Source organism: Oncorhynchus mykiss, chromosome 15 (genome assembly GCF_057628025.1).
Source record: "Oncorhynchus mykiss isolate SJ-2025 chromosome 15, ASM5762802v1, whole genome shotgun sequence".
NCBI classification, from domain to species: domain Eukaryota; kingdom Metazoa; phylum Chordata; class Actinopteri; order Salmoniformes; family Salmonidae; genus Oncorhynchus; species Oncorhynchus mykiss.
The window spans coordinates 47,622,695-47,635,738 of record NC_143036.1 but is presented as its reverse complement, the minus strand read 5'-3'; the positions used below and the strand labels follow the sequence as shown (position 1 = coordinate 47,635,738).

Here is a 13,044-nt window from a genome sequence, read left to right as displayed (position 1 = left end):
CTGTATCGTCAGTCCAAACTTTCCGGTTCCTACTTCCTGGTCAAATTCTGCTAAAGTGAACACAAAAGTGAGCCAAAAGAGTTTGGGTCAGCACAATAGTATGAAAAGGGTGTCGATGTGGAGTGCAAACCTGCAGTTTCAGATTTTCACTGTGCCCTACAATCACACCTGCAACCCTGTACATGTGACTATTAAACAATCTGAATCTGAATCAGTACCTCTTTGGTGTGCTGAATGAGAAACAATAGATCACACCAAACCAGTTTGAAAGGGGGTTTAGGCTGTACACCCCATAGACATATGGTACATGCTGATGGGTTCTGAGATCTAAACTTGAAAATATGAAGTATCCTTATTCATGTCACTGAGGGAGAGAGGGGAATGTAGAACGTTTACATTCTGCCAGGATATATTATTGTTAACCATCAATGGGAGGAGAATGGCCACAGTCTGGTACAAGTCAACAGGACAGCCGGGAGTTGGGGAGGAGTGAGAAATTTGGGCTGAGGTCAGGTTAGATGAAGTGAGGAAGAACAGATATCACTAAAGTTCTGAATAGCAACAGCTGTGTATTGGCTGTTCAGATGTGTAAGGAGAGGGCTCAGCATAAGAGAAAGGGTTAAATACCAGTTCTTGTGTGAATATGTTCTTTGTCTGTTCAGCTGTCTGACCCTTTGGGTGAATAAACTTGGTTTGAGCATCGGTTTGTACCCTGTTATTTAGAACCTAACAACCCTGACCCACCTTTGGGGAGCTGGAGGGGCTGGCAGAGGGGGATCGGATGACGCCCTTCTGGATGAGGTCCAGGCGAGGGGGTACGGGGGGCAGGCTGAGGTGCTGGATGCTGAGGGCCTCACCATGGGCTTTCCTCCTCTGGGCCACCGGGGAGGAGTTTGGCGACATCACGGGGGAGTTCTGCTGTTCGGCACACTGCTGATATGGAAAGAACAAAACAAGTTCAGGTTTTTAATAATACCCATGTGGCAGTCATAGACACTGAAATACATGGATGTAACATTTATAACAGGGTTTCCGGTAGCCGGATTTTGGCCTATAAAATGATGAAAAGTAGATTTTAAAAAAACTGCCGCTGGCCAATTGTCCCCAAAAAAGAGGGGAAAATCATGTTACAAAATAATTTTCATTGATGGAAATAACAGTTGATGGAAATGCATTTGACCGGTCATGCTTATCGGTCTACAGGTTAATTTGCATCATTTAGTGGAATTAAATTGGTGCGTGTGTATTTTCGTTAGTCGTTATGTTTATATAATGTGCACGAGAGCTCCTGCTACAGCTTGCTGCTGGAGTGAAATGTGCTTTTATGCCATTCGTTTTGTCACCAAAGCCCCATATACTACCCACCACTGTGACCTGTATGCTCTCGTTGGCTAGACCTCGCTACATATTTGTCGCCAAACCCACTGGCTCCATTGACATCTATAAGCCTTTGCTAGGTAAAAGCTCCACCTTATCTCAGCTCACTGGTCACCATAGCAACACCCACCCGTAGCACGCGCTCCAGCAGGTATATTTCACTGGTCATCCCCAAAGCCAACACTTCCTTTGGCCGCCTTTCCTTCCAGTTCTCTGCTGCCAATAACTGTAACGAATTGCAAAAATCACTGAAGCTGGAGACTTAGATCTCCCTCTCTAACTTTAAGCATCAGCTGTCAGAGCAGCTTATCAATCACTGTACCTGTACACAGCCAATCTGTAAATCGCACATCCAACTACCTCATCCCCATATAGTTATTTATCTTCTTGCTCTTTTGCAATCCAGTATCTCTACTTGCATATCATAATCTGTACACCTATCACTCCAGTGGTAATGCTAAATTGTAATTATTTCGCCACTATGGCCTATTTATTGCCTTACCTCCCTAATCTTCTACATTTGCACACACTGTACATAGATTTTTCTATTGTGTTATTGACTGTACATTTGTTTATGTGTAACTCTGTGTTGTTGTTTTTGCTGCACTGCTTTGCTTTATCTTGGCCAGGTCGCAATTGTAAATGAGAATTTGTTCTCAACTGGACTACCTGGTTAAATAAAGGTGAAATTTAAAAATAATAATAATAATAAACCAAGCGTGTGCAAAGTTGTCATCAAGGTAAAGAGTGGCTACTTTGAAGAATCTCAAATATAAAATATATTTTTATTTGTTTAACACTTTTTTGGCTACTACATGACTCCATATGTGTTATTTCATAGTTTTGATGTCTTCCCTATTATTCTACAATGTAGAAAATAGTAAAAATAAAGAAAAACCCTGGAATGAGTAGGTGTTTCCAAACTTTTGACTGGTACTGTAAGTGCTGAGGCAAACTCGGCATTCCGGGGTTGGACGACACTTACTCTATGGCTAATCAGCAAATTGTAGCATTATCCACTTAATCACCAGAGTCTGTAGCATTGAACAGGATTCTTTCCCTTCCTGGCACAGCATGATGTTTCATGACATGACAAGTACTGTTTTGAATCCTGAAATGTGGCATTTCTGAGATTGCGCTGACTTTACTTTTTTTTTAATACCAGAGAGCAATTGAACTGACGCTACATTTTTTTAATACCAGACAGCAATTGAACTGACAGAATGCTTAGTAACTCATCGAAGTTTGACCAGACCTGCATAAAAAAACACAAAATACAACTATCCTCTTCTGTGATTCTGACACACAAGTTCAACGTCCTGCATATTTAGTTAGTAGATACGTAGATAAATGGCAGTAGTCCATTTAATTAATCGCTGGGTAATTCTACTTGACAGCATGTGAGTTAAGTTGACTGAGCACAGAGGCCATAGTCACACTGTCACGGACGTAAAATGTAGACCAATGCGCAGCGTGGTGTGAGTACATATTCCTTTTTATTAGGATGACGCCGACAAAAAAAATAAACAATACAAAAACAACCGTGAAGCTTAATTAAGGGCTATGTGCCACAAACAAAGTTAACTTCCCACCCTGAAAGGAGGGAAAAGGGATACCTAAGTATGGTTCCCAATCAGAGACAACGATAGACAGCTGTCCCTGATTGACAACCATACACGGTCAAAACATAGAAATACACAATCATAGAAAACAAAAACATAGAATGCCCACCCCAAATCACACCCTGACCAAACCAAATAGAGACATAAAAAAGACTTTGTCCAAGATCACACTTTTAGACCGTTTCACATTGGCGATAGCAAAGGGCCATTTTCGAGAGGCTCTCGAGAGTTATCAGTTCTGGAGAGACAATACCGTTGTGTGAACTTGCGAAATGATCACGTCTTGAGCGCCCCCCTCCAGTGTAAAAATAATTGTGTCAAACGCAATACTCTTACAGTATAAATGGTAATAGCAGAGCAATGTTTTTGAACCAGCTAAAATAGTTTTACCTGAAAGTGCAGTAACAGCCTGTTACATTCTGAAATTGTCACAGTAGCTGCTGTCAGTAGGCTTCACCGAGATACGTAAAACTATGGAAGCCCATATTCCCCCACCATTTTTTTAAAATGCAGATACTATCTAAAAATGTTTAGATACGTAAGCCAAAATGGTGAATATGAATACAATAGAATATAATATGTTTTTTAATTTCTAACATTGTCTGGTAATTTCAGAGGTGGCACAACAAGTCCCAGAGTGGTGGGGGGAAATGTTTTTCCTGGGGCCCAGAGTTTCTCCTTATCTGGGAACCTAACCTAACCAAGTAAAACTCCAAGTATGCCATAGGAATAAATCACCTGTAAAAAACTGTTTTATACAGGCTGTGATGGGATCAGAATTGTTCTAATGGTTAAAAAAAAATCCTGGAAAGGATGAAAACATAAAAATCTAAACAACATTACCTTGTCTCTCTTTCCAACGCTTTTGTGTCAATATTTTTTATTAAACCAAGTCAATTGTGGTGGGGCAAATGCCGGCACGCCACACGTTTGCCGGCGGCCCTGCTGTGCTTGTTACTTTTACCCTAATAAAGTTAAGCGACCTTTGTGAAGGTTTGGTGTGGTATGGCTATTATTAGGCTTAGCTACTGCAGGCCTATGAAGGCAGTGCATACTGGCACTCCAACTGACTCTGGTAGTTGAACTTAGCCTCCTGTACGCCTGCCTATACAGTGGGGCAAAAAAAGTATTTAGTCAGCCACCAATTGTGCAAGTTCTCCCACTTAAAAAGATGAGAGAGGTCTGTAATTTTCATCATAGGTACACTTCAACTATGACAGACAAAATGAGAAGAAAACAAATCCAGAATATCACATTGTAGGATTTTTAATGAATTTATTTGCAAATTATGGTGGAAAATAAGTATTGACATGACAGCCCGCTTGGAGTTTGTCAAAATATGCAAGTTGCAAGTTGTTGTTGGAATGGGTGTGTACATAGGCAAGTTGTCGTTGGGATGGATGTGTACATAGGCAAGTTGTCGTTGGGTTGGGTGTGTACATAGGCAAGTTGTTGATGGGATGGGTGTGTATATAGGCAAGTTGTCGTTGGGTTGGGTGTGTACATAGGCAAGTTGTCGTTGGGATGGGTGTGTACATAGGCAAGTTGTTGTTGGGATGGGTGTGTATATAGGCAAGTTGTTGTTGGGATAGGTGTGTATATAGGCAAGTTGTCGTTGGGTTGGGTGTGTACATAGGAAAGTCTTCGTTGTGCATTTATTCCTTTTTCTATTTTTTATTTTATTTATCTCTCTGTATTGTTGGGAAGTCCCACATGTTGCTTAGTCTACACAAGTTGCTTACGATGCATGTGACAAATACAATTTCATTTCATTCTTGTGTATTTTATTCTTGGTGTTACTACTTTTATTTGTATCATTATTTTTCAACTTCTTTCTGTCCCTCTAATCAGGGGAATGGGACCCCAGGTGTGTGTGGATTCTCTGACCAAATTCTCTTCCGAAAATGTAATTCCTGAAGGACGTGTCTCAAATACTGAAGTAGTTGTGAAACAAAAATCTGTCTAAAATCAAATCGTTGTTGGCTTTCTATTTCGTACAAAGCCTCCTTCACTCACGCCGCCAAACTTACACTAGTAAAACTGACTATCCTACCGATCCTCGACTTCGGGGATGTCGTCTACAAAATAGCTTCCAATACTCTACTCAGCAACTGGATGCAGTTTATCACAGTGCCATCCGTTTTGTTACTAAAGCACCTTATACCACCCACCACTGTGACCTGTACAGTCTAGTCGGCTGGACCTCGCTACATATTCGGCGCCAGACCCACTGGCTCCAGGTCATCTATAAGTCCATGCTAGGTAAAGCTCCGCCTTATCTCAGTTCACTGGTCACGATGGCAACACCCACCCGTAGCACGCGCTCCAGCAGGTGTATCTCACTGATCATCCCTAAAGCCAACACCTCATTTGGCCGCCTTTCCTTCCAGTTCTCTGCTGCCTGTGACTGGAACGAATTGCAAAAATCGTTGAAGTTGGAGACTCTTATCTCCCTCACCAACTTCAAACATCTGCTATCTGAGCAGCTAACCGATCGCTGCAGCTGTACATAGTCCATCGATAAATAGCCCACCCAATTTACCTACCTCATCCCCATACTGTTTTTATTTATTTACTTTTCTGCTCTTTTGCACACCAGTATCTCTACCTGCACATGACCATCTGATCATTTATCACTCCAGGGTTAATCTGCTAAATTGTAATTATTCGCCTACCTCCTCATGCCATTTGCACACAATGTATATAGACTCCTTTTTTTCTTCTTTTTTTTCTACTGTGTTATTGACTTGTTTATTTTTTACTCCATGTGTAACTCTGTGTTTTTGTCTGTTCACACTGCTATGTCTTATCTTGGCCAGGTCGCAGTTGTAAATGAGAACTTGTTCTCAACTAGCCTACCTGGTTAAAGAAAGGTGAAAAATAAAATGTCATCCGGAGACAGGTGTTTTCTCCATCTCCTTAGCTATCATACTCAAATTCCATTGATTTCAAAACTCAGAAAGTGGAGAGCAACACTTACGCAGTTTTTCTACGCGATACATAAAAAAAGCCGCGTTAGACAGGATTACCTACACATACTGACCAGCTCAAATAGACAGAAGCGTGCAATATGGCAGACCAATCCAAACTCATCTTTCGGCATGTCCAGCCCACTCATTATCTTAGCCAATCATGGCTAGCGGGAAGGTTGCCAACCAGGCTCGTAATTTAACAATTTGGACAATTGGTATTTGTATTTACAGATGGCATACAAGTTGGTTATTAACCTCTTGAGACTAGGGGGCAGTATTTTGATGTTTGGATGAAAAACGTGCCCAAATGAAACTGCCTATTTCTCAGGCCCAGAAGCTAGAATATACATATAAATGGCAGATTGGAATAGAAAACACTCTAAAGTTACCACAACTGTCAAAATATTGTCTGTGAGTATAACATAACTGATATTGCAGGCAAAAACCTGAGGAAAATCCAACCAGGAAGTGCTGTTATTTTGAAACCTCTGTTCCATTGCATGCCTACCCTCCATTTATAGGGATATCAACCAGATTCCTTTCCCTATGGCTTCCACATGGTGTGAACAGTCTTTAGACATAGTTTCAGGCTTTTATTCTGAAAAATTAGCGAGAATGATCACATCGCGTCAGTGGATAGGTGTGTGTCCCCAGAGTTTTGCGAGGACGAGGGGCTAGGAGCAGACATTTTCTCTCTCTCTCCTATTAAAAAAGCTTCGGTCCGGTTGATATATTATCGATTATTTATTGTAAAAACAACCTGAGGATTGATTATAAAAAACGTTTTACATGTTTCTACAAACTTTACGGATACTATTTGGAATTGTCCTCTGCCCGTCGTGGCCTGTGAATTACTCAACAAAACGCACCAACCAAATGGAGGTTTTTGGATATAAAAATAATCTTTATCGAACAAAACAAACATTTATTGTGTAACTGGGAATCTCGTGAGTGCAAACATCTGAAAATCATTAAAGGTAAGCAATTCATTTTATTGCTTTTCTGACTTTCGTGACCATCTACTTTGCTGCTAGCTGTTTGTAATGTTTTGTCTGCTGAGAGAGCTGTGCTCACATAAACGCTTGGTTTGCTTTCGCTGTAAAGCTTTTTTGAAATCTGACAATCTGGTGGATTAACAACAAGCTAAGCTGTGTTTTGGTATATTGCACTTGTGATTTCATGAAAATTAAATATTTTTAGTAATTTAATTTGAATTTGGCGCTCTGCAATTCAGCGGATATTGATGAAAATGATGGGTAAAGGGATCGGTGCGCCATGAGGTATTTTAAGACACATGGAAGTTCAAATGTTCGAGAAGGCATTTCTGCCCCCCAAAAATGTTTTGTTTTAAAAAAAGCTACGTTCAAACTGCTCTCCTGTGAAGTAGTGACCCGCAACATACAAATAGTTTCCTGAAACGGGTCACATATATGTTGGTAATGGTTGACAGTTACTCCAAATGGATTGAGGTTTTCCCCAGGTCAAACACTTTCTTACAAATAGCTAGTAATGTCTCTGTACCACCGAATCAGATTGTTGGGTATGTGGATTGTTACCAGACAGTGCTGAGACTATGTCATGTGGACCAGAGCAGGTAACCTTACAGACAGAGAGCTTGATTGGCTAAAGGACAACGTGTTTTATATGAAGAAGTGTACAGTCGTGGCAAAAGTTTTGAGAATGAAACAAATATTCATTTTCACGAAGTCTGCTGCCTCAGTTTGTATGATGGCAATTTGCATATACTCCAGAATGTTATGAAGACTGATCTGATGATTTGCAATTAATTGCAGAGTCTCTCTCTTTGCCATGCAAATTAACTGAATCCCCCAAAAACATTTCCACTGCATTTCAGCCCTGCCACAAAAGGACCAGCTGACATCATGTCAGTGATTCTCTCGTTAACACAGGTGTGAGTGTTGACGAGGACAAGGTTGGAGATCACACTGTCATGCTGATTGAGTTCGAATAACATACTGAGAGCTTCAAAAGGAGGGTGGTGCATGGAATCATTGTTCTTCCTCTGTCAACCATGGTTACCTGGAAGGAAACACATGCCGTCATTATTGCTTTGCACAAAAAGGGCTTCACAGGCAAGGATATTGCTGCCAGTAAGATTGCACCTAAATCAACCATTTATCGGATCATCAAGAACTTCAAGGAGAGTGGTTCAATTGTTGTGAAGAAGGCTTCAGGGCGCCCAAGAAAGTCCAGCAAGCACCAGGACCGTCTCCTAAAGTTGATTCAGCTGTGGGATCGGGGCACCACCAGTAGAGAGCTTGCTCATGAATAGCACGTACAGTGAGGCAAATACTTTTGGAGGATGACTTGGTGTCAAGAAGGGCAGCAAAGAAGCCACTTCTCTCTAGGAAAAACATCAGGGACAGACTGATATTCTGCAAAAGGTACAGGGATTGGACTGCTGAGGACTGGGGTAAAGTCATTTTCTCTGATGAATCCCCTTTCCGATTGTTTGGGGCATCCAGAAAAAAGCTTGTCCGGAGAAGACAAGGTGAGCACTACCATCAGTCCTGTGTCAAGCCAACAGCAAAGCATCCTGAGACCATTCATGTGTCATTCATGTGTCGGGTAGCTTCTCAGCCAAGGGAGCAGGCTCACTCACAATTTTGCCTAAGAACACAGCCATGAATAAAGAATGGTACCAACACATCCCCCGAGAGTAACTTCTCCCAACCATCCAGGAACAGTTTGGTGACGAACAATACCTTTTCCAGCATGATGGAGCACCTTGCCATAAGGCAAAAGTGATAACTAAGTTACTCGGGGAACAAAATATTGATATTTTGGGTCTATGGCCAGGAAACTCCCCAGACCTTAATCCCAATGAGAACTTGTGGTCAATCCTCAAGAGGTGGGTGGACAAACAAAAACCCACAAATTCTGACAAACTCCAAGCATTAATTATGCAAGAATGGGCTGCCATCAGTCAGGATGTGGGCCAGAAGTTAATTGACAGCATGCCAGGGCAGATTGCAGAGGACTTGAAAAAGAAGGGTCAACACTGCAAATATTGACTCTTTGCATCAACTTCATGTAATTGTCAATAAAATATTAGACTGATCTAAAGAGTGACTGCAATCCACACTTTGGTTTTGGTAGAAAAGTCACAGTCAAGAAACACTTATGTTAGCATTTTGGGACTAAAACATTGTTTTACTCAGCATTAAGAGTGTCTGAAGTTACAAATCACACTTTTACAACAGTGGGACTGTTTAGGAATAAAAACAAAGACATCCTCTGTATTGTATGCTTATTGTTTAACCATTGATATGTTCAAAGGGACATTTTGAGACCTTTAGGAGCATCAGTTACTGTTTGAATGTCTACCAATGGCATATCCATATTTTTGTATGAAATTACACTGGTCATTGAAAACAAGCATTTCGCTACACCCGCATAAACATCTGATAAATATGTGTGTGTGACCAATAAAATTTGTTTGATTTAAAGTATTTATAAACTAAAAATATCACACACTTTAGATGAGGCCACACAAAAAGACTTGACTAATGATTAGTTAGTAAATGGTTTATAATGTAAGGACCTATATAAAACATCTTATTAATGATCTTATGAATCATTCATAAATACTTTAAAGGTTGTTTATGTGTGAATAACTACGCTACTAGCATTTACCAATGTGGGAGTAATGATTAATACATGATAAAGAAACGATTTACTAATCCATTATAAATGCTTTATTTACGTGGAATTATTATGAAGCGCTACCTTGATTTTTAAATCCTCTATAATGTTTTATGTGTGTATTTTGTTGTACTCACATGGCTGAGGCAACTCTATATGTATTTTATATTTTTCAAATAAATAAATGAATTCACACAATTACGGAGTATAATGATTGACTAAAAGTGATAGTAAATGAAGAGTGTGAAGTACCTTCCTGATGGAGGCCAGTCTGTTCATGACCAGAAAGTCCTCTCTATCCTCGTCCAGGTCGTCCAGGTCGAGCATAGGCAAGCTAAAGTCATCCAGGAAGAAGCACTTAGCCCCTGTGTTGCGCGGGTCAAAAGGGTCCACGATGATAGGCTCTGTGCCTTTGATCTCACACCGGCAGAAAGGGCACCCTTGTCCGTCCGACTCCTGTCGAGAAACACACATCAAGCTTTAGTACATTTGCAGCTAAAAGATGCACTGTAGTATATAGGCCTACATACATAAGTAAGTAAGTAAATGAATCAAACATTCAAATAAATGCAATCCCACATGCACATGCCCAGAAACTATACACATTCAGGCATACAACACACACACGCACGGACACAGTGGGATCTAAAGCAAGAGAGGCAATTGTAGACAGCTGGGACACATGGTTTCATTCAGAAGAACCTGTAGGCCTTGGTAAGACATCTTTCCATTCCCCCCTTAAAAAGAGCACTGGCAGAGTAAAGTGAAGACATGCACACACATTAAGAAGGAAGCCATTTTGACAATCTACAAGCCTCAGTGCCCCGAATACAGATTTCACATGGCAGAGGAAAACAATCAGCACTAAAAATAAATAAATAAAAGGCTTCCATCTTTCATGATGAGGTTTCCCTCTGTTTCAACTTTAGTGAATCAAAGGCAGGCGATATTTACAAGAACAAAAGCCTGATTGTGGCAGACATATCTGGTTGGGGACTTGCGAAAGGCATCAAAGCATTTTTGGAAACCAATCCTAATTAGAGTGGGAGGCTGGTCAGGCTCACTGACACTGCAGAAAAATCCCCTGTCCTCAAAAACTGGCCTCCCGTGAGCCTGTCCATCCACGGACAAATTTCACGCAGGCAGCCCTAAAGACACATTCAGCATCAGCTGACAACGCAACACATTGTTTCTGGTAGTATAGATTCCCTGGTTTTGCCAAAATTCTGGTTGGAGGATTCCAGTGGTGTAAGTCCAGTAGTGTAAAAATACTGGGATAGGGGGTAGCATTTTCACTTCTGGATGAATAGCGTGCCCAGAGTGAACTGCCTCCTACTCAGTCCCAGATGCTAACATGTGTATATTATTATTAGTATATTTGGATAGAAAACACTCTGAAGTCTCTAAAATTGTTTGAATGATGTCTGTGAGTATAACAGAACTCATATGGCAGGCGAAAACCTGAGAAAAATCCAACCAGGAAGTGGAAAATCTGAGGTTTGTAGTTTTTCAAAGCTTGGCCTACCAAATACACAGTGTCTATGGGGTCAAGCTGCACTTCCTAAGGCTTCCACTAGAGGTCAACCGTCTTTAGAAACTTGTTTCAGGCTTTTGCAATAAAGGAGGGGGGGATTGGAGCTGATTGAGTCATGGGTCTGGCAGAGTGTCTCAGGCTCGTGAAGCGCGCTCCCGACAGAGTTGGCTCTCGTTCCAGTGCTTTTCTACAGACAATGGAATTCTCCGGTTGGAACCTTTTTGATGATTTATGTTAAAAACATCCTAAAGATTGATTCCATACATCGTTTGACTTGTTTCTACGACCTGTAACGGAACTTTTCGAGTTTTTGTCTGGACGAAGTGCTCACGCCTCATGAAAATAGATTACTGGGCTGAACACGCTAACAACAAGTGGCTATTTGGACATAAATGATGGACTTTATGGAACTTTATGGAACAAATCAGTAATTTATTGTCGAACTGGGATTCCTGAGAATGCATTCTGATGAAGATCATCAAAGTTAAGTGAATATTTATAATGTTATTTCTAACTTCTGTTGACTCCAACATGGCGGATATTTCTTTGGCTGGATTGGGCTCTGAGCGCCGTACTCAGATTATGTTTTTCCTTAAAGTTTTTCTGAAATCTGACACAGCGGTTGAATTAAGGAGAAGTCTATCTTTAATTCTGTGAATAACACTTTTATCAATGTTTATTATGAGTATTTCTATAAAATCACTGGATGTTTTGGAATCAAAACATTACTAAACGTAACGCGCCAATGTAAACTGAGATTTTTGGATATAAATATGCATATTATTGAACAAAACATACATGTATTGTGTAACATGATGTCCTATGAGTGTCATCTGATGAAGATCATCAAAGGTTAGTGATTAATTTAATCTATATTTCTGCTTTTTGTGACTCCTATCTTTGGCTGGAAAAATGGCTGTGTGGTTTTTTGACTTGGCTCTGACCTAACATAATCATATGTTGTGCTTTCGCTGTAAAGCCTTTTTGAAATCGGACACGATGTGTAGATTAACAAGAAGTTTCTTTCATTTGCCTTATTGGACTTGTTAATGTGTGAAAGTTACATATTTCAAAAAATATATTTTTGAATTTCGAGCACTGCCTTTTCAGCGGAATGTCGTCGAGGGGTTCCGCTAGCGTAACGCCTGCCCTAGAAAGGTTAAAGGAATACTTAAGTATTTTTTGGGGGGGGAATCTGTACTTTACTTTACTATTTATATTTTTGACAACTTTTATTTCACTACATTCCTAAAGAAAATAGTGTACTTTTTACTCCATACATTTTCTCTGACACCCAAAAGTAATCCTTACATTTCGAATGCTTAGCAGGGACGGAAATGGTCTAATTTACACACTTATCAACAGAACATCCCTGGTCATCACTACTGCCTCTGATCTGGCGGACTCACTAAACACACATGCTTTGTTTGTAAATGATTGTCAAAGTGTTGAAGTGTGCCCCTGGCTATCCTTAAATTTAAAGAAAAAATGAAAATAGAGCAGTCTGATTTGCTTAGCATAAGGAATGTGAAATTATTTGTACTTTTACTATTACTTTGATAATTTAGTATACAGTGCCTTGCGAAAGTATTCGGCCCCCTTGAACTTTGCAACCTTTTGCCACATTTCAGGCTTCAAACATAAAGATATAAAACTGTATTTTTTTGTGAAGAATCAACAACAAGTGGGACACAATCATGAAGTGGAATGACATTTATTGGATATTTCAAACTTTTTTAACAAATCAAAAACTGAAAAATTGGGCATGCAAAATTATTCAGCCCCTTTACTTTCAGTGCAGCAAACTCTCTCCAGAAGTTCAGTGAGGATCTCTGAATGATCCAATGTTGACCTAAATGACTAATGATGATAA

At 40.2% G+C, this 13,044-nt stretch overlaps 1 protein-coding gene across 3 annotated transcripts in view; it reads right to left on the bottom strand.

Moving 5' to 3' along the window:
• The window catches only part of cblb (Cbl proto-oncogene B, E3 ubiquitin protein ligase), a 150,832-nt gene that overhangs the window by 37,066 nt on the left and 100,722 nt on the right, over positions 1-13,044 (bottom strand). For 2 of the 3 annotated variants that reach the window (XM_021563293.3, XM_021563294.3), the window contains 2 exons: positions 9,890-10,093; positions 745-933 (listed from right to left, as the gene is read on the bottom strand). In XM_021563293.3, the coding sequence (XP_021418968.3) occupies positions 745-933; positions 9,890-10,093 (393 nt within the window). The remainder of the gene's footprint in view (positions 1-744; positions 934-9,889; positions 10,094-13,044) is intronic. The other variant, XM_090200188.1, reaches the window with a different exon arrangement.